Below are 22,671 nucleotides of genomic sequence, written 5' to 3'. Positions count from 1 at the left end.
AAAAGTTTTTATAGTAATCAGCTTCATAAGGATCCAAAAGTTTATCTGACTTTGGTGGTAGAATTTCCTCACAGAAACATGTACTATATAAAACCCCCAATTTGATAAAAGCATAAAAATATAGAAAAGCTGGATCAACTCTAGCTAAAACAGGAAATTAAGCAAAATGAGTAATATGAGTGGGTATTTAAATTTTAAGATTGCCTGTGACTGAGGTAGAAAATGGGTTTGTTATTCTTTAAGGTAAAGCCCTTTGATAGAATAAATTTATCAGCAGAAAGAATGGAAAAAAATACTTGGCTCCCCTTGCTTTATCATGTGCTCTCCAACTAGGTTAAAGGGTATATATGCTTTATTATATTAGGTAGCAATTTTACAGCTAAGTATTGGCTTAAATTCTAGTTTTGACTAATGATTGGATTTTGTACTACAGATATTTTGAGGGGAATAAGAGATTATTAATACATTTATTTGAATTCTGATTCCTTATGGTACCTAATTTATTTTCATGAGTCCAGTACGGAGATTAGGCAGTATTTTTCCACTAAACTGACTTCCTTTTGTTCTTGGCTTTCTGTCATGTTTTCACTAGATGTCTGTGGGAGGTAGACATGAATAAATGTAGCTTCCTATGACCTTGAACAATTGTAGCATAATTTATAAATTTAAGTCTAGGTAGCTGTTTATATTTATGGACTATTTCATGCAAGGTTTAATTATTCCCTTTATGATGTTCTTTTTCTTCGTTGTTCCCGATTTCTGTTAATGATGTCACCATCCTCATAATCACTTGGGTTCAAAGTGAGTCATCTGACTCCCTCCTTGCTTCCCATATCAAGGCCTGTTGACTCTATCCCCTCAGTATCTTCATATGTACCCTCTCGGGTTCAAATCTTTACTGCTTCTTCCCTGAACATTTCCAGTGACTTCCTATTAAGTCTCCTCTTTACTAGTTTCCTCCCCCCCTCCCAATCTATTTATGCACAACACAACAAAAATAGTTTTCTGAAAAAATAACTTTGGTCATGACACTTGCCTTATTCAAAAATCTTTCTAATCCCCTGGACGTGTTTCTTGCTGTAACTTTCTTGTGTCACTTTTTACTTTCTTTAAAAAAAAAATTTAATGTTTATTTATCTTGGCGGGGGCGGGGGGCAGAGAGAGGGGAGACACAGAATCCAAAGTAGCCTCCAGGCTCTGACCTGTCAAGCACAGAGCCTAATGCGGGGCTCAAACTCATGAACTGTGACATCATGACCTAAGCTGAAGTAAGTCCTACGCTTAACCAACTGAGCCATCCAGGCGCACCTACTTTCTTTTAAAAGAAAAACCCTTAATTGTAGGGGCACCTTGGTGGCTCAGTCCGCTGAGCGTCTGCCTCTTGATTTTGGCTCAGGTCATGATCCCAGGGTGGTGGGATATTGAGCCTCACATTAGGCTCTACACTCAGTGCAGAGATTTCTCTCTCTCTCTCTCTCTCTCTCTGTCTCTCTCTCTCTCTCTCTGCCCCCTCCCCCCAACACATGCTCTCTCTCTCTCTAAAGTAAAGAAAGAAAGTAAAACTACATATGGGTTTTTTGGGGTACCTGACTAGCTCAGGCTGTAGAGCCTGTGACTCTTGATTTCAGGGTGGTGAGTTTGAGTCCCAGGTAGAGGTTAGAGTTTGCTTTAAAAAAATCAAATAAAATAGTATTTTTTTAAAATAAAACTATGGAGTTGTTTTATCTCTCTCAGGAGTCTGTAAATTCCTTGAGAGGAGACCACAAAAATTATTTTCAACACCTTCCTGGTCTTGCACATACTACTCATGCAGTAGATACTTTGAATAAACTAATAAATATCAAGAGAGAAAATGTAGATGCCATGAAACATGTTCACTTAATATCCAGTCTTATTCCACTACAAAGTAAAGTGTAAACTGAGAGTGAGTATTGAAGATAACATAGAAAACATCAGTAAGTTGAGGCGCCTGGGTGGCTCAGTCATTGACTTCAGATCAGGTCATGATCTCGCGGTTCATGAGTTCGAGCCCCTCATTGGGCTCTGTGCTGACAGCTCAGAGCCTGGAGCCTGCTTCAGATTCTGTGTTTCCCTCTCTCTTCCCCTCCGCTGTTCACACTCTGTGTCTCCCTCTCTCTCAGAACTAAATAAACATTTAAAAAAAAAAAAACAGTAAGTTAAATGACTTAAAATTTTTAAGTTCACATTTAGTAAAACAGCATTTGTAAAATCTTGTATTTTAGAAATGAAGTTTCTTCTGGCAACTTGTTTATTCGGTAAGCTGCATAGCCAAAGAAAAGGGGAAAATTAAAAACATTAGGAATAAAAAAGTTTGAAAAATGAAGTAACTTATTCACTTGATGTATCATAAAAGATTAGAGCAGCCAGTGTTATTGAAGTAATGGGAAATGGGAGCATGGGGGTGGTTGTGGTATTTTTGTGTTTAAAGCTTACACAATAGAGTAGGAATGTTGTACATATTTACTTGGAAGAATATGGTTTGAATAAGTTTGCTTTCCTAAACACCATCTGTCCAAGTGACCTAGCTACTTGGATTCTTTTTCACAAAATACTAGGTTGCTGACTATGTGAAATTTACTGTTTCTGTTATTCCTATAGGAAATTGAGAATTAAAGCAGAAGTAAGCAATTTAAATTTCTTAAAACTTTATCTTTTAAAAGAATGCAGGTTTTTCCTCCATATTTATGTTGATTAGCTTGCCTTTCTGTTGAGTGTAAGTCATTGAGTGTGTACACCATCTTATAGTAAGTATTTCCTCAAAGGCGAATTTATAGTTTCTGGATTTAATCTTATTTTAAGGGAGCATGTTTTTAGCTTCTGTTTAGGACTGCAATATCTAAACTAATAGTTGCCATTTAATCTGATTTATTGTAGCTAAATCCCCAAATTAAGTTTAAATACTAATATCTTTTACTAGTTGGTATTTAATATATTTAAAGCCCAAAAAACTTTTTTTTTTAGCTTAATGAGATACTTTTCCTATTTAGAAATTTCAGATTATTTACTTTATTTTATTAGTGAAAACACATAACGCAAAAAGTTCATCAGTTGTAATGATGGTTTTCATCCTTCTGGTCAGTACATTTTCTCTTAATGTAGTAGAATATATTATCTAGCAGACATCCCCTAAAGTGCAAGATGATAATCGAAGGTTCTTTTCCCATTCTTTTGGTAATGATAGAATATGTGTTTGAACATTTGAGTTTAGAGACTATGGGAAAACATTTAATAATGATTATTTATACACTCACTAAAGTGCTTTAACATTCTTTTGATGCAGTTCTCTGTTAAGCACATTTTCCTGTGAAGTGTTTACGGTTGCCCATACCGTGTCAATGCCTGCTGGTTTTTCCCCTTGTGAATGTCTGTTCCTTTACATACAGAGATTTATGAAAGAGTTCATGGTGCAGATGATCTGAAACCCAACAGGACTATTTTCGTATAATTGAGTGCCAGTTGAACACACTGGGTGTCAGTTGTTGCTGGGACCTGTTTTTGACTCTGTTGAACCTTTACTGGCTGTGGTTTGTCTGGCCATCACATGACTTCTCTGAAAATTCCCCCTCCCCTTCATTTCCAGTAAACTGTTTGAGTAGGAGTGAGTCAGAGTGAAACCAGCTTCCCTGTAACCACAGGGCTTGTTAAAGAATTTGTCAACGTGGACTCCAGGGGGTTTGCATTAAGCTTTGCAGTAACTGCTATGGTTTGTGTTGCGTCAGGCCTTCCACAGAAAAGCTTCCTGCTCTCAAGATCTTTCCCTTGTTTGCAAAGGGTTAAACTGATAAACTTTACCATAATGAACATTGGAGACACATGTTAAACACATTTCTTTATTGTTTAAAGGCCTGTCAGAGCTACCAGGGCTTACTGTAGTTTCTCTTTTCAGAATCAACCACACCCAATAACGTTTAGTTTTTGAAAAGACAGGCCTGCTAGATCTTCTTTCAGAGCTGGCTCATGATTTTACCACAAAGTACCATCAAGATTAAGCAATTTTAAGTGGTCTCTTTTGAAGGATTCTGTTGCGACTACTAGGACATTTAGCTTTAGTACACAAAGGTCACTTGCACTAGGGTCAGCAACAAAAGGTAGCACTTGAAATAGTTCTGCAGTTGTAGTTTCTAAGCACACACACTTACTATGTTTTGTGGTGGAATTCTTAATGCCTCATTTTATTTACTTTCTCAGGAAACTTTATCTTGAACACTTTTCTTGCCACCCGACTCCCAGACTTGAAATCCTTCTTTGTTTTACCGAGTTTTCTCAATTTCTTTAAGCCATTTTTATAATAGTATTAACTAACTGAACAGTTAAGGTTTGCAGCATGATGCAAGCTGTTGAATGAATGGCGACTGGGAAACTTATTTACTCGTTGTGCATTCCTGAATCCATTTGTTTTTACATATGCATTTCTGTATTTAACCATGTCATCTTGCCAGACTTTTCTTTAAAAAGAAAATTTAATGAATACGTTTAAATCCAACCTCATAAAAAATCATTTTTAGTTTGCTTAACTTTTTTTGGTAACAAAATAAATTGAGGGAAAACAAGTGGTAGATTTTTGAGCTAGTTGTTCCTCTCAGGAAAGAATACAGGATACTGAAAGTTTAAAATTGTTCCTATTCTAGCAATGCTCACTAACTCTCAATGATCAAATTAAAATAGAAAAAAAAAGTTATTTTGATGAAGCAGCAATTGTAACTGAAACTAGATTTTAAAGTGAAAAGAGGTTTAATGCAGGCTAGTTACTAGCAAAGTGCAGTACGTTATAAATGTTTAAGATTTTTCTTGTTAGTTTGCTTTGGACATTGGAGTAGAATATAGTTGGTTTTTTTTTTATGTCTGCTTTGCTCTTTTCATTTGCACACCCATTTACAGATACGGAAAAAAAATAGCAATGGGTAAGGCATTAGGTTACTTTTGTTAAACTAATTTAAAGGTTTTTTTTTTTTCAGATTATGTTTTAAACAACTTTTGTAATATGCCTTTGTAAAGTCCCCTTTCATTGAAATGTGGACCAACTGACTATGTATGCTCTTGAGTACTTTTTTGCTCTTGAGTGTGCAAATCAGCAACATATAAATACAGACCCGCCCTCTGTCATACCTGCTGAGTACTCCCAGGAGTCTTGGCCCAAATCAGAGTTTAATCAAAGACATGGACAGTAGAATAACTATTATGCTCGTTTCCTATTATAAAAAGTGTTTTGGGGGCGCCTGGACGGCTTAGACGCTTAAGCATCCAACTTCAGCTCAGATCATGATCTCACAGTTCATGGTTCAAGCCCCGCATCAGACTTTGTGTTAACAGCTCAGAGCCTGGAGCCTGCTTCAGATTCTGTGTCTCCCTCTCTGCCCCTCCCCTGCTCATGCTCTGTCTCTCAGGGGGAAAAAAAAATGAATAAACATTTTTTACAGGAGTGTTTTTGTTTCTAATTAGCCAAGGTGTTTGTTTTTCATAATTAATATGTAGTTCTCCCTTATTGAGTATTTAAGCAAATTTCTCCTGATAGAACAGTAGTAGAGTGTTCTTCCATTTTCTTGTCTTGGAAGTGTAGAAACCAGACTATAATGCCTTTAAACTCAAGTATTAGAGATACCAGAAAGTGAGCATGATCATTAATTCAGTGCTCTCCTCAAAAGTACGCATGTACTCTAGACTTCTTTGTCTCCTTCCCTGATAGGGGTCTGCATCAACTGATTAATCAAAACATATAAAAACTTATATGTTTACTATTTATTAAGGTAAAGACTTCAGTAAGTTTACAGCCTGTGATTTAAAGCAATGCTTCAGGTGCCTGGCTGGCTCAGTCAGTAGAGCATGCAATTCTTGATCCTGGGGTTGTGAGTTCAAGCCCCATGTTAGGTTAGGTTTAAGATTACTTAAAAATAAAACCTAGGGGTGCCTGACTGGCTCAGTCAGTTAAGCATCTGACTTTGGCTCAGGTTATGATCTTGCAGTTTATGGGTTTGAAATTGGGCTCACTGCTGTCAGTGCAGAACCCACTTCAGATCTTCTGTCTGCCTCTCTCTCTGCCCCTCCCCTGCTCTCTAAAAAATAAACAAACATTTTAAATAAATAAATAAATAAAAATATTTTAAAAATAAAGCTATGCTTCCATTTGTTGGTTTTAAATTTGCCTCTTTCACATTGTAAAGGACGCCACCCTCATTCTAGCATTGTAAGATTTTTTTTAACTTCCCCTTTCCTTTTTTCATAATTTTATAGATTTCAGTTGGTTCCCTTTTCACCCTCTCTAGAGAAAGTAATCATTTACTTTTTATGTTTAACAGCCCCCTAAAAGTCTTCGATCCATTTTATTTTCATGGCTCTTTATCTGATTCTTTATATCTTTCCTAACAGGAAGTTATCAGATCTGCACATGATTTTCCAAAGTTATTACTATACTTGTGTTTTTCAGATTTCTACAGCTATAGTCTATTTGGCAGTCCATTTTGCTGATGTTTTTAATAAACTGTTTTCTTCAATAAAACATTTACTTGGGAGACTACTCCCAGTTCCCTTTTCTTTGTTCACATTATAAAACTTTTATAACCCATCATTTTATATTTAATCTTTTTTTTTAAGTTTATTTATTTATTTTGATAGTTACAGAGATAGCACAAGTGAGGTAGGGGGCAGAGAGAGAGGGAGAGAGAGAGACTCTCAAGCAGGCCCCACACTTCCAGCAGAGCCCAACGCGAGACCCAAACCCATGAACTGCGAGTTCATGACCCAAGCTGAAACCATGAGTTGGACACCCAACCGATTGAGCCACCCAGGCACCCCACCCATCATTTTATATTTAAATAATTTTTCCCTAAATGTGTTATTTTACTGTTGTCTACACTGCCATGTTTCTTCTTATTTGCTCTAGGTTACATGATCTTTCAACTTACTGTCATAAATTTGGCATTTACTACTTTAATATTTTAATTGCAGCTGTAGATTTGGAACTTAAACTCTATTATTTGTAACCAAAATACAATCAATTATAAAGTGCTAAAAACGAAGGGTGATTTTTCCACCCCAGCATCAAACTAAGACTTGGTAAATACCCTTTCTGATGAGACATGAGGTGATCACATGAGGAGATATTGGCTTCAGACAGGAAAAAGAAAGAAGAAAAGAAAAATGCATGAGTTGTATAATGTGTCATTTCTAATAAATCTTGTGTGCTCAGATATTTTCCCTGAGTATTAGAGCACTGTTGTTCTTCTTGAACTACAGAGTCTGTTTTTTTAAGAGTGGATGCCTGTCTGCCTTCCTAAGAATTACTATGTGGATTCTTTTTTTTTTTTTTTTTAAGTTTGTTATTTTTAAGTAATCTCTACGCCCCACATGGGGCTTGAACCCACAACAATGAGATCAAGAGTCTCACACTCTTATGATTAAGCCAGCCCAAGCACCACCTTTTTAAAAAGTTTTTGTTTAGGGCCACCTGGGTGGCTGTGTCCGTTAAGCATCTGACTTCAGGTCATGATTTCAGGTTTCATGGGTTCAAGCAGAGCATCAAGCTTCATGCTGATAGCACAGAGCCTGCTTGGGATTCTCTCTTTCCCTCAGTCTGACCCTTCCCCAGTCTTTCTCTCTGTCTGTCTCAAAATAAATAAACTTAAAGTTTTTATTTAAATTCCAGTTAGTTAACACACAGTGTAATACTAGTTTTGGGTATACAATATAGTGACAGTTACTAGGTCATATAACTTGTCTATCTATAATTTTCCCCATAATCAGTTTTCTTTCTTATCATAGGGATAGATACTACCATTACCATTTTATAGAAAACGTGAAGAAACTGGCTCAGAGAACTTCAAAGACAGTATAATCAGTGCTGTATCATTTTGAGGTCACAGGAAGTCTATAGAATTGGTGTTTGTATTAGTTTCTCTAAGTACTTTTTTCATCTTTTTTCCCTCTTGTTCACTCTTGCATTGTAGGTTTCCTGAGTCATTCATCATCTCTTGCTTTTTCTACCAATTACTATCCCCCTCCCATATATAAACTAAATTTTCACAATATGCAATCTAATAAAAATGCCCTAAGTAATATGATTATGGGGGGCACCTGGGTGGCTCAGTTGGTTGAGCCATTCACGGACTGTGAGTAGCTTAAGTCATGCACTTGCAATCGCAGTCCGAGAGTTCAAGATCCACATCAGGCTCTGTGCTGACGGTGCAGAGTCTGCTTGGGATTCTCTCTCCCCTCTCTCTCTGACCCCTCCTCTGTTCTCTCACTTTCTCTCTCTCTCAAAAATAAACATTTTTAAAATGTTTTTTTTTAATGTTTATTTATTTTGAGAAAAAGAGAGAGTGAGCATGGGGGAGGGGCACACAGGATTCCAACTGGGCTCTGTGCTGACAGCAGAGATCCCAGTGTGGTGCTCGAACCCACAAAGCAAACTGAACTGCAAGATCATACATTACCTGAGCCAAAGCTGAGAGTCAGATTCCCAACCAACTGATCGATCCAGGTGTCCCACACACACATTTTCCTTATTAATCCATCAGTGGACACTTAAGTTGTTTCCATGTCTTAACTGTTATAAATAATGCTGCAATAAACCTGGGAGATGCGGATATCATCTCAGGATACTGATTGTTTCCTTTGGATCAATGCCCTGAAGTGGAATTGGTAGATCATGTTGTTCTATTTTTAATTTTTTAAGAACTTCCATACTGGCTATACCAATTTACATTCCCCCAAACAATGTGCACAGGCTCCCTCTACACCACATCTTCACTGACACTATCTCTTGTCTTGTTGATAATAGGGCTTTCTGGGGCACGTGGTTGACTCAGTCTGTAGAACATGCAACTCTTAATCTCAAGGACATGAGTTTGAGCCCCATGTTTGGCGTGGAGCCTACTTAAATACATACATACACACACACACACACACACACACACATTTCTAACATTTGTGGGTTGATATCTCATTTGGGTTTTGATTTGCCTTTTTCTGATAATTAGTGATGCTAACTACCTTTTTATGTACCTGTTGGCCATCGATAGGTTATCTTTGGAAAATATATCTATTCAGATCCTCTGCCAATTTTTTTTAATGTTTGTTTTTGAGAGAGGAGTCACAGAGTACGAGTGGGGGAGGGACAGAGAGAAAGGGAGCCACAGAGTCTGAAGCAGCCTCCAAGCTCTGAGCTGTCAGCACAGAGCCTGACCCGGGGCTCAAACCCACAAACCATGAGATCATGCATGACCTGAAACGAAGTCAGAAGCTTAACTAACTGAGCCACCCAGATGTCCCCTGCCTATTTTCTTAATCAGATTTTTTTCTCTTAAATTGTAGGAATTCCTTGTATATTTTGGATATTAACCCCTTATCAGATATAGGATTCATGAATATTTTCTCCCATTGAGTAGGTTACCTTTTCATTTTTGTTGATGGTTTCCTTTGCTTTATGGAATCTGTTTAGTTTGATCTAATCCCACGTATTTTTGCTTTTGTCGCCTTTGCTGTGGTGTCCTATCCAAAACAATTGCTAGGAACAGTGTTAAGGAGCTTATGTTTTCCTCTAGGTGTTTTCTGGTTTTGGATCCTTTATTCAGGTTTTTAATCCATTTTGAATTGATTTTTGTGTATGGTATAAGATAGGGTTCAGTTTCATTGTTTTGCATGTGGCTGTCCAGTTTTCCCAACACTATTTATTGAAGAAACTGTCCTTTCCCCACTGTATATTTCTGGCTCCATTGTCTTAAATTAATTGACTTGACTATATAGGTGTGGGTTTCTTTCTAGACTCTCTGTTCTCTTCCATTGATCTGTGTGTCTCTTTTAAGTTATTTCCATACTGCTTTGATTGTTGCAGCTTTGTAATGTCATTTGGAATCAAGAAGCACAATGCCTCCAGATTTGTTCATCTTTGTCAAGATTGATTTAGCTATTGAGTCTTTTGTAGTTCCATACAAATTTTGGGATTATTCTTTTTATGTGAAAACTGCCACTGGAATTTTGAAAGGGAGTGCATTGAATCTGTAGATGGATTTGGGTAGTGTGGACATTTTAACAGTATTAATTCTTTAACATTTATTAATTTTTGTGTTTAATTTCTTTCATAAGTGTGTTATAGTGCAAATAGGATTGTTTTCTTAATTTCTCTTTCTGATTCTTCATTATTAATGTATAGAAATGCAATTGATTTTGGGGGTGCCTAGGTGGCTCAGTTGAAAGAGCATGTGACTCTTGATCTTGGGGGTCATAAGTCCGATCCCCACCTTGGGCGTAGAGATTACTAAAAATAAATACTTAAAAAAAAAAGAAATGCAACTGATTTTTGTGTATTGATTTTGTATCCAGCAACTTTACTTAATTCATTTATTTATTCTAACAGTTTATTGGTTAAGTCTTTAGGATTTTCTATATATAGTATTTCATCTATAAACATAGTTTTACTTTTTTCCTTTCTGAATGAATGCCTTTGTTTCTTTTTCTTGCCTCATCGCGCTGGCTAGGACTCCCAAGACTATGTTGAATAAAACTGTTAAGAGTGGGCATCCTTGTCTTGTTCCAGATCTTAGAAGAAAAGGATTTCACCATTGAGCATGATATTAGATGTGGGGCTTGTCATATGTGGCCTTTATTATTTTGAGGTATATACATTTCTGTGCCCACATTTTGAGAGTTTATACCATGTTGGATTTTGTCAAATGCTTTTCCTGCAACTATTGAAATGATCATATATTTTTATCTTCATTTTGTTCATGTGCTGTATTTCAGTGGTTGCTATGTATGTTGAATCATCCTTGCATCCCTGGAATAAATTTAGTATATTGTGGAATTCAGTTTGCTAAAATGTTTTTTTTTTTGTTTGTTTTGTTTTTAATTTTTTTAATGTTTTATTTATTTCTGAGAGAGATAGAGAGAGACAGCAGGGGAGGGTCAGAGAGAGAGGGAGACACAGAATCCAAAGCAGGCTCCAGGCTCTGAGCTAGCTGTCAGCACAGAGCCTGACGCGGGGCTTGAACCCATGAACCGTGAGATCATGACCTGAGCCAAAGTTGGTTGCTTAACCGACTGAGCCACCCAGGCGTCCCTGAGAATTTTTGTATCTGTGTTCAACAGGGATACTGACCTGTAATTTTCTTTGCTTATAGTCACTTTGTCTGGTTTTGTTATTGGGATAATGCTGGCCTTGTAAAATGAGTTTGGAAGTGTTCTCTCCTCTTCTATTTTTTTGGAAAAGTTTGAGAAAGATTGGCATTAGTTCTTCTTTAAATGTTTGGTAGAATTTACCAGTGAAGCCATCTGGTGCTGACTTGTTATTTTTTAGAGGTTTTTGATTACTGATTCAGTCTCCTTACTAGTAATTGGTCTGTCTGTATTTTTTTATTTCTTCATGATTCAGTCTTGTTAGGTTGTACATTTCTAAAAATTAATCCATTCCTTCTGTGTTTCCCAGTTTTTCAGGTATTATTTAAGTCTTTTTATTTTCTTGGTGAATCTAGCTAAAGGTTTGTCTGTTATGTTCATTATTTCAAAAAATCAGCTTGGTTTCATTGATCTTTTCTATTGTCTTTTTAGTCTCATTTATTTCCACTATGATCTTTGTTATTTCCTTCATTAACTTTGGGCTTAGTTTGTTCATTGTGTTCTAGTTTCTTGAGGTCTAAAGCTAGGTTGTTTAAGATCTTTCTTATTTCTTAATGTAGTCATTTATCATTGTGAACTTCCCTCTTAGAACAGCTTTTGCTGCATTCCTTACGTTGTGGTGTGTTGCGTTTCATTTGTTTCGGGCTCTTTTTTTTCTTTTTCACATCTGAGTTCTCTTTTGACCCATTTGTTTATTCAATAGTATGCATGTATTTGTGAATTTCCCACTTTTCTTCTTTTAATTGATTCCTAGTTTCATACTATTATGGTCAGAAAAGATGCTTCGTACAGTTTCAGGATTCTTAGTTATTAATATTTGTCTTATGTTTTAATATATGATCTGTCCTGGATGATGCTCCATGTGTTCTTAAAAAGAATGTGTATTTTGCTTTTGGATAGAGTGTTTTGTAAATGTTATTAAGTCTGTCTAGTTTTACATGGTACAGTTTAAGTCTTGTGTTTCCTTATTGATTTTGTCTAGATGATCTATCCATTGATGAAAGTAAGGTTTTGAAGTCTCCTGTTATTATTATATTGATGTCTGTTTAGATCTGTTAATATTGCTTTATATATTTAGGTGCTCTTATGTTTTGTAAATATTTGTAAATGTTCTTTTGTTGGAGCTACACCTTTATCATTATATAATGACTTTCTTTGTCTCTTATTACAGTCTTTGTCTTAAAGTCTGTTTTGTCTGATAAAAGTATAACTACTCATGTTTTCTTTTGGTTTTTATTTGTGTGGAATATCTTTTCTGTCCTTTCACTTTCAGTCTGTATGTCCTTAAAGCTGAAGTGAGTCTTTTGTAGGCAGCATATAGATGGGTGTTGTTTTTTTAATCCATCGAACCATTCTGTGCCTTTTAATTGGAGAATTTAATCCATTGACATTTAAAGTTGCCATTGATAAATTTATTGCCATTTTAAAATTGTTTTCTGGCTGCTTTGTAATTTCTTTGTTCCTTTCTCTTTTACTCTCCTTTGTGATTTCATGATTTTCTGTAATTAAGATGCTTATATTCTTTTCTCACTATTTTTTTGTGTATCTTCTGTAGGTTTTTGTTTTGTGATTATCATGAGGCTTACATAAAACATCTTATGTCTAAAAGAGTTTATCTCAAGTTGATAACACCTTAAGCTCAAACGCATTTTTTAAATTTTATTTTATTATTTTACTTTTTATTTCTTTTGACAGAGCAAGTGAGGTGGTGCAAGGTGGACAAAGACAGAGGGAGATAGAATCCCAAGACAGAATCCCAGGCTTTGCTCTATCTGCACAGAGCCTGATGTGGGGCTTGAATTCAGGAAACATAAGATCAGGACCTGAGCCGAAATCAAGAGTTGGACACTTAACCTGCTGAGCCCCCCAAATGCCCCTCAAACACACTTTAAAGCTCCACATTTGGGGTGCCTGGCTGACTCAGTTGGTAAAGCATGGGACTCTTCAACTTGGGGTCATGAGTTTGAGCCCCACATTGGATGTAAAGATTACTTAAGTTAAAGAAAGAAACTCTTATGGGCACCTGGGTGCTCAGTCAGTTGAGCATCTGACTTTGGCTAAGGTCATGATCTCACAGTTTATGAGTTCAAGCCCCACATTGGGCTCTCTGCTGTCAGCCTGTCAGCGCAGAGCCTGTGTCATATCCTCTTCCTCCTGTCGCCCCTCCCCTGCTGGTGCTCTCCCCCAAATAATATAAATATTTTTAAAATATTAAAACTTTAAAAAATGGTAAATATAAGTGACCATTAATTTTTAAAGTTCTACACTTTTACTCTTCTGTCACTTTTTTTAAAACTTTTTAATGTTTATTTTTGAGAGTGAGAATGAGACAGCACGAGTAGGGATGGGGCAGAGAGAAAAGGAGACACAGAACCCAAAGCAGGCTCTGATGTGAGCCTGATGTGGGGCTCAAACTCACAAACTGCGAGATATTACCTGAGCCGAAGTCAGATGTTCAATGGACTGAGCCACCCAGGCACCCCTTAAAAGGCCTCGTCTAATGCTTTCTTAATAGCAATGCCATGTACATTCAAGTTTCAGACAGCTATAAGGAATAATTAATTTTTATTCATATTACATTCAATTCATATTACAATTAACTTAAGACTCTCCCTGAAATGTGAAGTTTACTACATTTAGGCTAATATACAGTACCGTAAAAACTTGACTCAGATTAGGCAGATAGTTTGTCCTTTTCTTGTGTGTGTGCCCTATTCTCCTCCTCAGAACTCTTGCTTACTTTTCTTTACATGCGAGAGAGAGAGAGAGAGAGAGAGAGAGACTCCCAACTCTCAGAGGAATACAGATTTTAGCCTCTTGCTTTCTTTGTGACTCACAATCTTACTGGAGATGGTAAAGGTGCTTTGATGTGCCACAGGCTACATTAAAAAATAAATGTAAAGAAACAATATAAATATGTGTTAACCAAAGTGTTTGTTATTATCGGTCCTGCTTACTTGAAAGTAGCCTCTTTTTTTTTTCATGGAAAATATATAATTTGGATAACCTAGAGTTGATCAGAGTGATTAGCTTTAAAGTTCTTACATGCTCTGGATTTCTTTCAGAGGGAATTATTCTGTACATAGTTATAGATTTAGTGTGTACACAGGAAGAAGCGAGTTTAGGAGCTTCCTATGTTGCCATCTTGAATCAGAACTCTGCAATCTCTTAAAAGCACCTGGGTGGCTCAGTTGGTTTGTGCTTTCTCTCAAAAATAAATGAATGAGTGAATGGATGGAAGGATGGATGGATGGATGGATAGATAGATAGATAGATAGATAGATAGATATTGTTTTTAAAAAATCTTCTGGGGCACCTGGGTGGCTCAGTCAGTTAAGCGTCAAACTTTGGCTCAGGTCATGATCTCACAGTTTGTGAGTTCCAGCCCCACGTTGGGCTCTGTGCTGACACCTCAGACCTTGGAGCCTGCTTCAGATTCTGTGTCTCTCCTTCTCTGCCCCTCCCCTTCCACCCTCTCAAAAATAACAAAACTTTTTTTTTTTTAACTTCTAATCTCTTAAGTTTTTTCAAAATAAATTTTCTTTGTTTTTATGAAATGTCTTTATGTGATGTATTCAATTTGTGCTATTATAGAATTTTATCCTAGTGTCCAATTTAAATAGAAATTCCAGTAATCATCTCTCATGTAATAATGTAAAAGCTATAAATTTGATATTAAAACATTTCATTTTCAGCAGTAGTTACACAACTCTGTTCTGATCACTTTTTTTTATAAATGTACTACTGTTGCAATCACTTCATTTCATCAAGTTAATATCCCTACTTTTGCTTGTAATTCTAGAGTTTATTTCATTAGTCTTCATCTCATAAGCATGTTTGAGTCCATTATAATTCAAAAATAATAGATGATCAATGGCTCTTTTTTTTTTAGAAACAAACTTTTTTTTTTTTAATGTTTATTCAGTTTTGAGAGACAGTGAGAGACAGAGCATGAGCAGAGGAGGGGCAGAGAAAGAGGGAGACACAGAATCTGAAGCAGGCTCCAGGCTCTGACCTGTCAGCACAGAGCCGACACGGGGCTCGAACCCATGAACTGTGAAATCATGACCTGAGCTGAAGTCTGGTGCTTAACCCACTAAGCCACCCAGGTGCTCCGATGATCTGTTACTCTCGAAAATAGATCTCATTTAAAGTAAACTTACTTAAATATGCAGTGTTAAAATGTAGTAGTTACGGGGCACCTGGGTGGCTTAGTCGGTTAAGCGTCCGACTTTCGCTTAGGTCATGATCTCGCGGTTCGTGGGTTCGAGCCCCGCGTCGGGCTCTGTGCTGACTGCCAGCTCAGAGCCTGGAGCCAATTTCAGAGTCTATATCTCCCTCTCTCTCTGACCCTCCCCTGCTCACGCTGTCTCTCTCTCTCTCTCTCTCTCCCCCCTAGAAATAAATTAAAAAATATTTAAAAAATAAAATGTAGTAGTTACATTATTGATATTTTTCAGTGAATTAATATAGTAAGATAAAATATTTTATTCACTTGAATTTAATGCATTAATCTACATTATTAGGTGAAAATAACCCATAAAGAGCCCTGATAAAGGATAGAAAATTGCAATCAGGACATGTTTTAGTCTGAAAGATTTAAAGACTATGAGTTATGTTTCATTCCAGTTTCTATGAAGATGAGAATTAATTGTATACTTTAATTATGGTATTTATTATGTTTAGTATGATTTAATTATAAAAATGTTTACGTGGTTATTGGGATTTTAAAATTTTATTTATTTTGACAGAGAGAACATAAGCAGAGTAGGGGCAGGGAGAGAGAAGGGGGGGGAGATGGAGAAGGAGAGAGGGAGAGAGAGAGAGACAGAGAGAATATGTTATGCAGAGTTAGACACGGGGCTCAAAACTCAAAACCATGAGATCATGACCTGAGCCAAAATCCTGAGTCGATGCTTAACCGACTGGGTCATCCAGGTGCCCCTAAAAAGTCATTTTAGATAGTGAAAGAACTTCACTAATTCAGTCTATTTTAAATTCTCCTTATATACAAGGAATTATTATTGAAACAGTTGTTCTGTGGTGTTTAATATTATCTGTGGAGCCACTTCAATACTGTCCCAAGGTTAGCCAAAGTTTTAACATAGAATGTAGTAAGAAGGCAGATAATTTATAAAATTGTTCACCATTTACCATCTCAAACTAACAGAAGCTATTAAGCAAATACTAATTATCTCCTTAATACTGCATTTGTTTAACAGGTTTAGGTATTTTTTGTTGCTTTTTAAAGAGATCTTGAAATTTCACATGATCACTAATGAAATTGAAATAGGTGGCCTGTTGCCATTTGAAGATAAATGTTATTTCATGGATTTAAGTTCATCTGTTATCTTCAGATTCAAAGATTAGTATTTTGCAAGCTAATTATAATTAGCCATATAGTTTCTCTTCTCCCTTAATCACAAATTTTTCTTAGGAAAAAGAAAGGTAAAGTAAAAGTAGTGCAGGAATATTCCTACTTGAAGGCTTTATCTGTTTTTTCTTTATTAATCCTTAAAGTCTCAATGATAAGAAGGATTTATTGTAACATTCTTCATTTGTCTTATTGTAGTTATTGGGGAAATGTTCCTAATGTCTCTCATTCTTAATTTCAGAAGCGTGGTTAGTTAAATACACAATCACAATTGTTGAGACTGGGAATGATAATTTTACTTTCTTATATTTTGTTTATTTTTTAAAAAGTGGAAAGATACATTTTTACAAATTGCAAATGCATGCTGCTTATTTAGGTAGAACTAGAGAATAAAACTTTCAGGCATTTAAATTGTGAAATAGGTAAACATTGTGAAATGTGAATCCAGAGAAATGAAACTATTAAAAGGAATTTGTTTTTAGTTGTAAAGATTTTTTTAAAATAAAGAATGACAATTGAGGAAGTAATCAAATTGTACTTGCTACATTGTTCCCACAGATACACCAAAACCATTAAAATGAGATACTACTTTCCTTTGATATTTAACTTGAATATTGATTACCTAACATATTAACTTGTTAAGTTTCTTCTTTAAAATACTAATTTTAAAATTATTGATGTCCTTTTTTGGCTCATTTACTTTATTTAATTTGCCGGCCTAAAAAGAATAGCAAATTATTTTGAAATGATTCTTTTAAACTTTAGTAAAAGAGCATTTTTTTGGCTGGTATTGAGGGTACGGGTGTGTGTGTGTGTGAGTTGGACTTAGTGTCAAATAATATACTTACGATACAATTCTATTTTAACAGCAAGCAGAAATATAAATAGACATATGCATAGACAGTGTTACTTTAAAATCAACATGATAAGAAAGAACTTGTCAGATATGCAAATAATTTAAAAGTATTTAAGTTGTTAACAAAATTTTTTTTCAATATTTATTTTATTTTTGAGAGGGAGAGAAAGAGACAGAGTGTGAGGGAGGGAGGGGCAGAGAGGAGACACAGAATCAGAAGCAGGCTCCAGGCTCTGAGCTGTCAGCACAGAGCCTGACATGGGGCTTGAACTCATGAACTATGAGATCACAACCTGAGCTGAAGTTGGCACTTAACCAATTGAGCCATCCAGGCGCCCCACTCCCCTTTCCCCTAGAAAAGAAGAAATTTTAAAATATAAAGCAACAGGGATGCCTGGCTGGCTCAGTCAGAAAAGCGTGTGACTCTTGATCTCAGGGTGAGTTTGAGCCCTACATTTAGTGTAGAAATTACTTAAAATAAATAAACCTTAAAAAAATAAAATAAAATAAAATACAGAGTAGCAAAGTACAATTACATTTAACATGTAGAACATTTTAGACCATAAAAAAATGATGTTTTCAATAAAATTATGTCAATAAAGCTTTTTTTAAAGCCATATCAGTAAGTTGTGAATATATGGTTTTAAGCGAAATAAGTTTAAAATAAAAACAACAAAATATAGTCGTGTTTATGAAATCTAAAGATGAGTTACTACCATAAAATATTTTAGATTTTGTACAGACACTAGTACAATACTTCCCTCAGTTTTGTGGGTTTCTTCCCACTACACTGGCAAGGAAGAACATCAAGAAAAACTCCCTCAAGCTATATTCTGCTACTGTTGCTTCTTATTAATGAAAAGAAGTGTGTAGACTTCATATTAGTTGAATTTAAATAAACGTTCATGAATTATTTAATATAAAAATGTAATTATAATTCTGAGAATATTGTGAAAGTCCTAGAAAATAAATTACAGGAACTAAAAGTAGCATGGTCACTGTGTGTGTGTTCAACACAGAATAAGATTTGTGAAATCCATTTTCAGTAGACAACTTCAGACTTTTTAACAAGTGAAACTCCCCATTAAAAAGACACTTAATTTGTTTTCCTTGTAAGACAGGCAAGCTAAAAATTAATTTTAAAAAAATGATAAAGGGAAGTTTCTACTGCATTTATTTGGATAAAGTAACTCTTTCCTCTCAAATAAAAATTCTAACACCCTGAAGGATAATTGATGATGGGCACCCAGGCATCTGAAAGAATAAGGAGTCTGTGTTCCTTTGTTCTTATCTAATTTCTGTTGAGTAAAGAGTTTCTGCCCCAGAGGGATGAAATGACTCCTTGCTTTCAGGATGTTTTTAAAAACAGGATTCCACAAAGTTCTCTAGGCTTAATATTTTTATTATTTTGTATATTAGGTGATCTGCATAACGCTTAATTTTTTTTTTCTATTTTTTAAAGATTTTTTGGGGGCCTCTGGGTGGCTCAGTTGGTTAAGCGTCCAACTTCGGCTCAGGTCATGATCTCACAGTCTGTAGGTTTGAGCCCCGCGTCGAGCTCTGTGCTGACAGCTCAGAGCCTGGAGCCTGCTTCAGATTCTGTGTACCTCTCTCTCTGCCTCTCCCCCACTCACTCTCTGTCTCTCAAAATATAGACATTAAAAAAAATTTTTTAAGGAAAGATTTTATTTTTGTTAATCTCTATATCCAACATGGGGATACAACCCCAAGATCAAGAATCCCTTGTAGTAGGTCACTATTTCCAAAAGAATGAGTTGGTTCATAGTTAGTTTATAACATTTTCTTCATCTCTAGATAATCCAGAGATAATCTGGAAAGTAAAGTAACAGTGTTTTGGCTTATTCTTGAAATGTGGTAAAAGTTTATCTTTAAGGGTATAACTAATGTTCTGTCAAGTATTTCATATTTTCTAGTGCAACCTCTGATTTTTTTTAAAATCATTCATCAAAAGCAATGATTAAGTGAATTAGGTTGTGAGGTATTTAATATCATAAACTCTATAAAGAGCCATCTTTTCTTTTTCCTTATACATATCATTAATGTTTTGATATCCTCCTACAGGACTTTGCTTCCCGGGCTAAACTGGCAGTTCAAAACCTAGTACAGAAGGTTGGATTTTTTGGAATTTTGGCCTGTGCTTCAGTAAGTGAATTGTATTAAAAGTGAGGAATTCCAATAAATGGTAGATTTATATTTTGATCCAGTTTGTTTTTAAAGATAACACACTTGGAAAAAAAATAAGGTAACCATATAAGTTTATTAATCATTCATCTTATTCATCAAATGAGCTGTTTCTGTTGGATGGATGATTATCTAGTTTATTAACTTTTTAAGCATTTCATCTTGCCATGGTGACTTCAAACCTAAATGGCTAGGTTCAATAAGGATAAAAGAAATAAAATTCATCCTTTCCATGAAGAACTTATAAAATGAAGTGCATTTAACCAAGTAAGAATGACTTCATTCTTTCCAGAGTTAGAGATAGGTAGTATTTTCCAAAATTTCAAGCATTAGTAATATGGAAGAAGTCATATGAAACCTTGTCTTAAGAGATATTTATACCAAGTTAGGTAATTGACTCCTTTGGGTCAAAGTTAAGAGCATCTTTGGCAACAGTGAACTAAGAAGCCACTTATGTCAAAAACTTAGTTAATTTCTCAAATTGCACATTTGGGAAATTGACATTCCTTGATGAGTTGGTGTTTATCCTGGTCCTTTTCTAATATAATAAAAACAGTTATATTTGAAATGGAGCATTTTGATCAAAGCTTTCTTTGGTAGCCTCTACACAATTTTTGGCAGTTCAGTGGTGATACCTAATTGATATGATAAAAACTACAGCTGTAAATATAATTCACAAAATTATTATCTACTGACACACAGCTACTTTGTCCATTATGTTCTAGAATATGAATATATCTTTGAGTACTCTCTCCCCCTCCCCTGCCTTAGTAAAACAAATGGCCAAAAAAAGAGGACATTTGATGCCAAAGTTTTTTTTTTAATGTTTTAATTATTTTTGAGAGAGAGAGAGACAGCGTGAGCAGAGGAGGGTCAGAGAGAGAGGGAGACAAAGAATCCAAAGCAGGCTCCAGGCTCTGAGCTAGCTGTCAGCACAGAGCCCGACGCGGGGCTCGAACCCACGAACTCCGAGATCATGACCTGAGCCGAAGTCCGACGCTCAACCTGCTCAACCGACTGAGCCACCCAGGCGCTCCAGTACTAGAAATTTTCATAATCTAAGTTTTCATTTCAATGTATGAGCTCTTTATCATAATATATTGGTCTCTCAAGTATTTGAGCAGCATGTAAGTATACTATAATGTGATATTGCAGAAAGAGACTTGACTTTGGCAATCCTAAACCAGTTTTGCCTCTTACTAACTAGGTAACCTAATCAAGTTACTGTCTTTGAGCTCTAGATTTATAATTTGTTTAACGGGGACAATAAGACACCTATCATTGTAAAGGCTAATGTGAGGATTTAAGAAAACATATATGAGAGGTATTGGGTGGCTCAGTCAGTTGAGTGTCCAACTTCAGCCCAGGTCATGATCTCATGGCTTGTGAGTTCGAGCCCTGTGTCAGGCTCTGTGCTAATAGCACAGAACCTGGAGCCTGCTTCAGATTCTGTGTCTCCGTCTCTCTCTAACACCCCCTGCCCCCCGCTCTCTCTCTCTCTCAAAAATAAACATTAAAAAAATTGTTTTAATACATGCATATATGTGAAATAACAGTACTTAGAACATAAATGTTCAACCATTTTCCTCAGCTTTGATTCAGTCACTGAGTGTTGGAAATAAAGAGATGAAAGATATATTCCCTTTCCTCGAGGATCCTGAAGTCTAGTGAGTGGAGACCACTGAAGTACCAGGATAAGTAGAAAGTGCTATGGAAGTCAGCAGACTGGGATTAAATTGAGGCCTAATGGATAAAAATGTCCTTACTTTAGAGGCTAAGAAAACAAGCATGGGAGCTACATTGCCTGGGTTGAAATTCTGCTCTGCTGCTGAAACCCTACTCTCTCAAACAGTCAAACCTGTCTGTCTCAATTTTCTGTAAAATGAGCACAAGGATATCGTATGGCATTGTTTGGGGGATTAAGTTAAGTTAGTTGGTGATGTAGAAACTTAAGAAAAGTACCCTAAAAAGTCAAGGCATTCAATAAAAATTAGTTTCCATTATTTCTAGAGAAAATAAGAGTACCTTCAATTTATTAAAACAAAAAATGGTATTTATTCTTTAGCACTCATCCATCCCTGTGTCATCTCTGTTGCAAATCCATTTTCTATCCTAGTCAGTCTTCTTTATGTTTGACTAGGAATAATCAGTATTGAACAGAAATTGATAGATCAGTTTGGCCTTCTGGGAACTTTTTTCTAGAAAATTTTTGATATTTCTGTTAAAATATTAAAAGTACATATACTTGATTTAAGGTAAAATGTTTGTTAGTTATTTTGTTGTTAACATTTAAACTAACAAATTAAAACTCCTAAGCTACTTGATAGCTCTTTTTTTCTTAAATTTTATTTATTTATTTTGAGAGAGAGAGAAAGATAACGTGTACGGGAGGGGCAGAGAGAGAAGGAGAGAGAAGAAATCCCAAGCAGGCTCAGCACTGTCTGCACAAAGACACATGTCTCCAACATGGGGCTTGAACCCACGAAATGTGAGATCATGACCTGAGCCAAAATTAAAAGTTGGATACTTAACCGACTAAGCTACCCACGCACCCCACTAGTAGTTCTTTTAATCTCAGTCTTCCTTTCTGTGTATTTAGTTAGATGGTGGGAAAAAAAGAAGGGGTGTCTGGGTGGCTCAGTTTGTCTGACTCTTGGTTTTGGCTCAGGTCACGGTCTGAAATTTCACAGGTTCCAGCTCTACACCAGGCTCCTTGCTGACAGCAAAGCCTGCTTGGGACTCTCTCTGCCCCTCCCTTGCTCGTGCTCGCACTCTCTCTCTCAAAATAAGCTTAAAAAAAAAATGCACATGCAACAATAAACTCATTGATTATGGTCAGAGGGTATCCAGCATACACAGAGGTGTCCACTATGGTTAACAAATTCTAATTTTTGATCTATTCTGATTTACATATCTTGTATACTTTAATCTCTATTTCAACTTGAATTAGAGCCTGATAATAACGGAAAACAATTAAAATTTTAATCCATGGAGTTATAAGGGTCACATGAGAAAGTATAAGAAATGATAGATGGAAAGCTCTGCAAATGATACTGTTATTACATGATCAAACGACTGATGAACTTGCATAAAACATTTGAATTTGGATGAG

General features: G+C 35.9%; 1 protein-coding gene across 1 annotated transcript in view; it reads left to right on the top strand.

Moving 5' to 3' along the window:
* The window catches only part of VMP1 (vacuole membrane protein 1), a 134,587-nt gene that overhangs the window by 81,935 nt on the left and 29,981 nt on the right, over nt 1–22,671 (top strand). The window contains exon 8 of the mRNA XM_039247319.1: nt 19,440–19,520. Within this exon, the coding sequence (XP_039103250.1) occupies nt 19,440–19,520 (81 nt within the window). The remainder of the gene's footprint in view (nt 1–19,439; nt 19,521–22,671) is intronic.

This window comes from Hyaena hyaena, unplaced genomic scaffold (genome assembly GCF_003009895.1).
Source record: "Hyaena hyaena isolate Hyena2069 unplaced genomic scaffold, ASM300989v1 scaffold_298, whole genome shotgun sequence".
NCBI lineage: Eukaryota > Metazoa > Chordata > Mammalia > Carnivora > Hyaenidae > Hyaena > Hyaena hyaena.
Note: the sequence above shows the minus strand (reverse complement) of the source record. Positions and strands in the feature narration are given on the sequence as shown.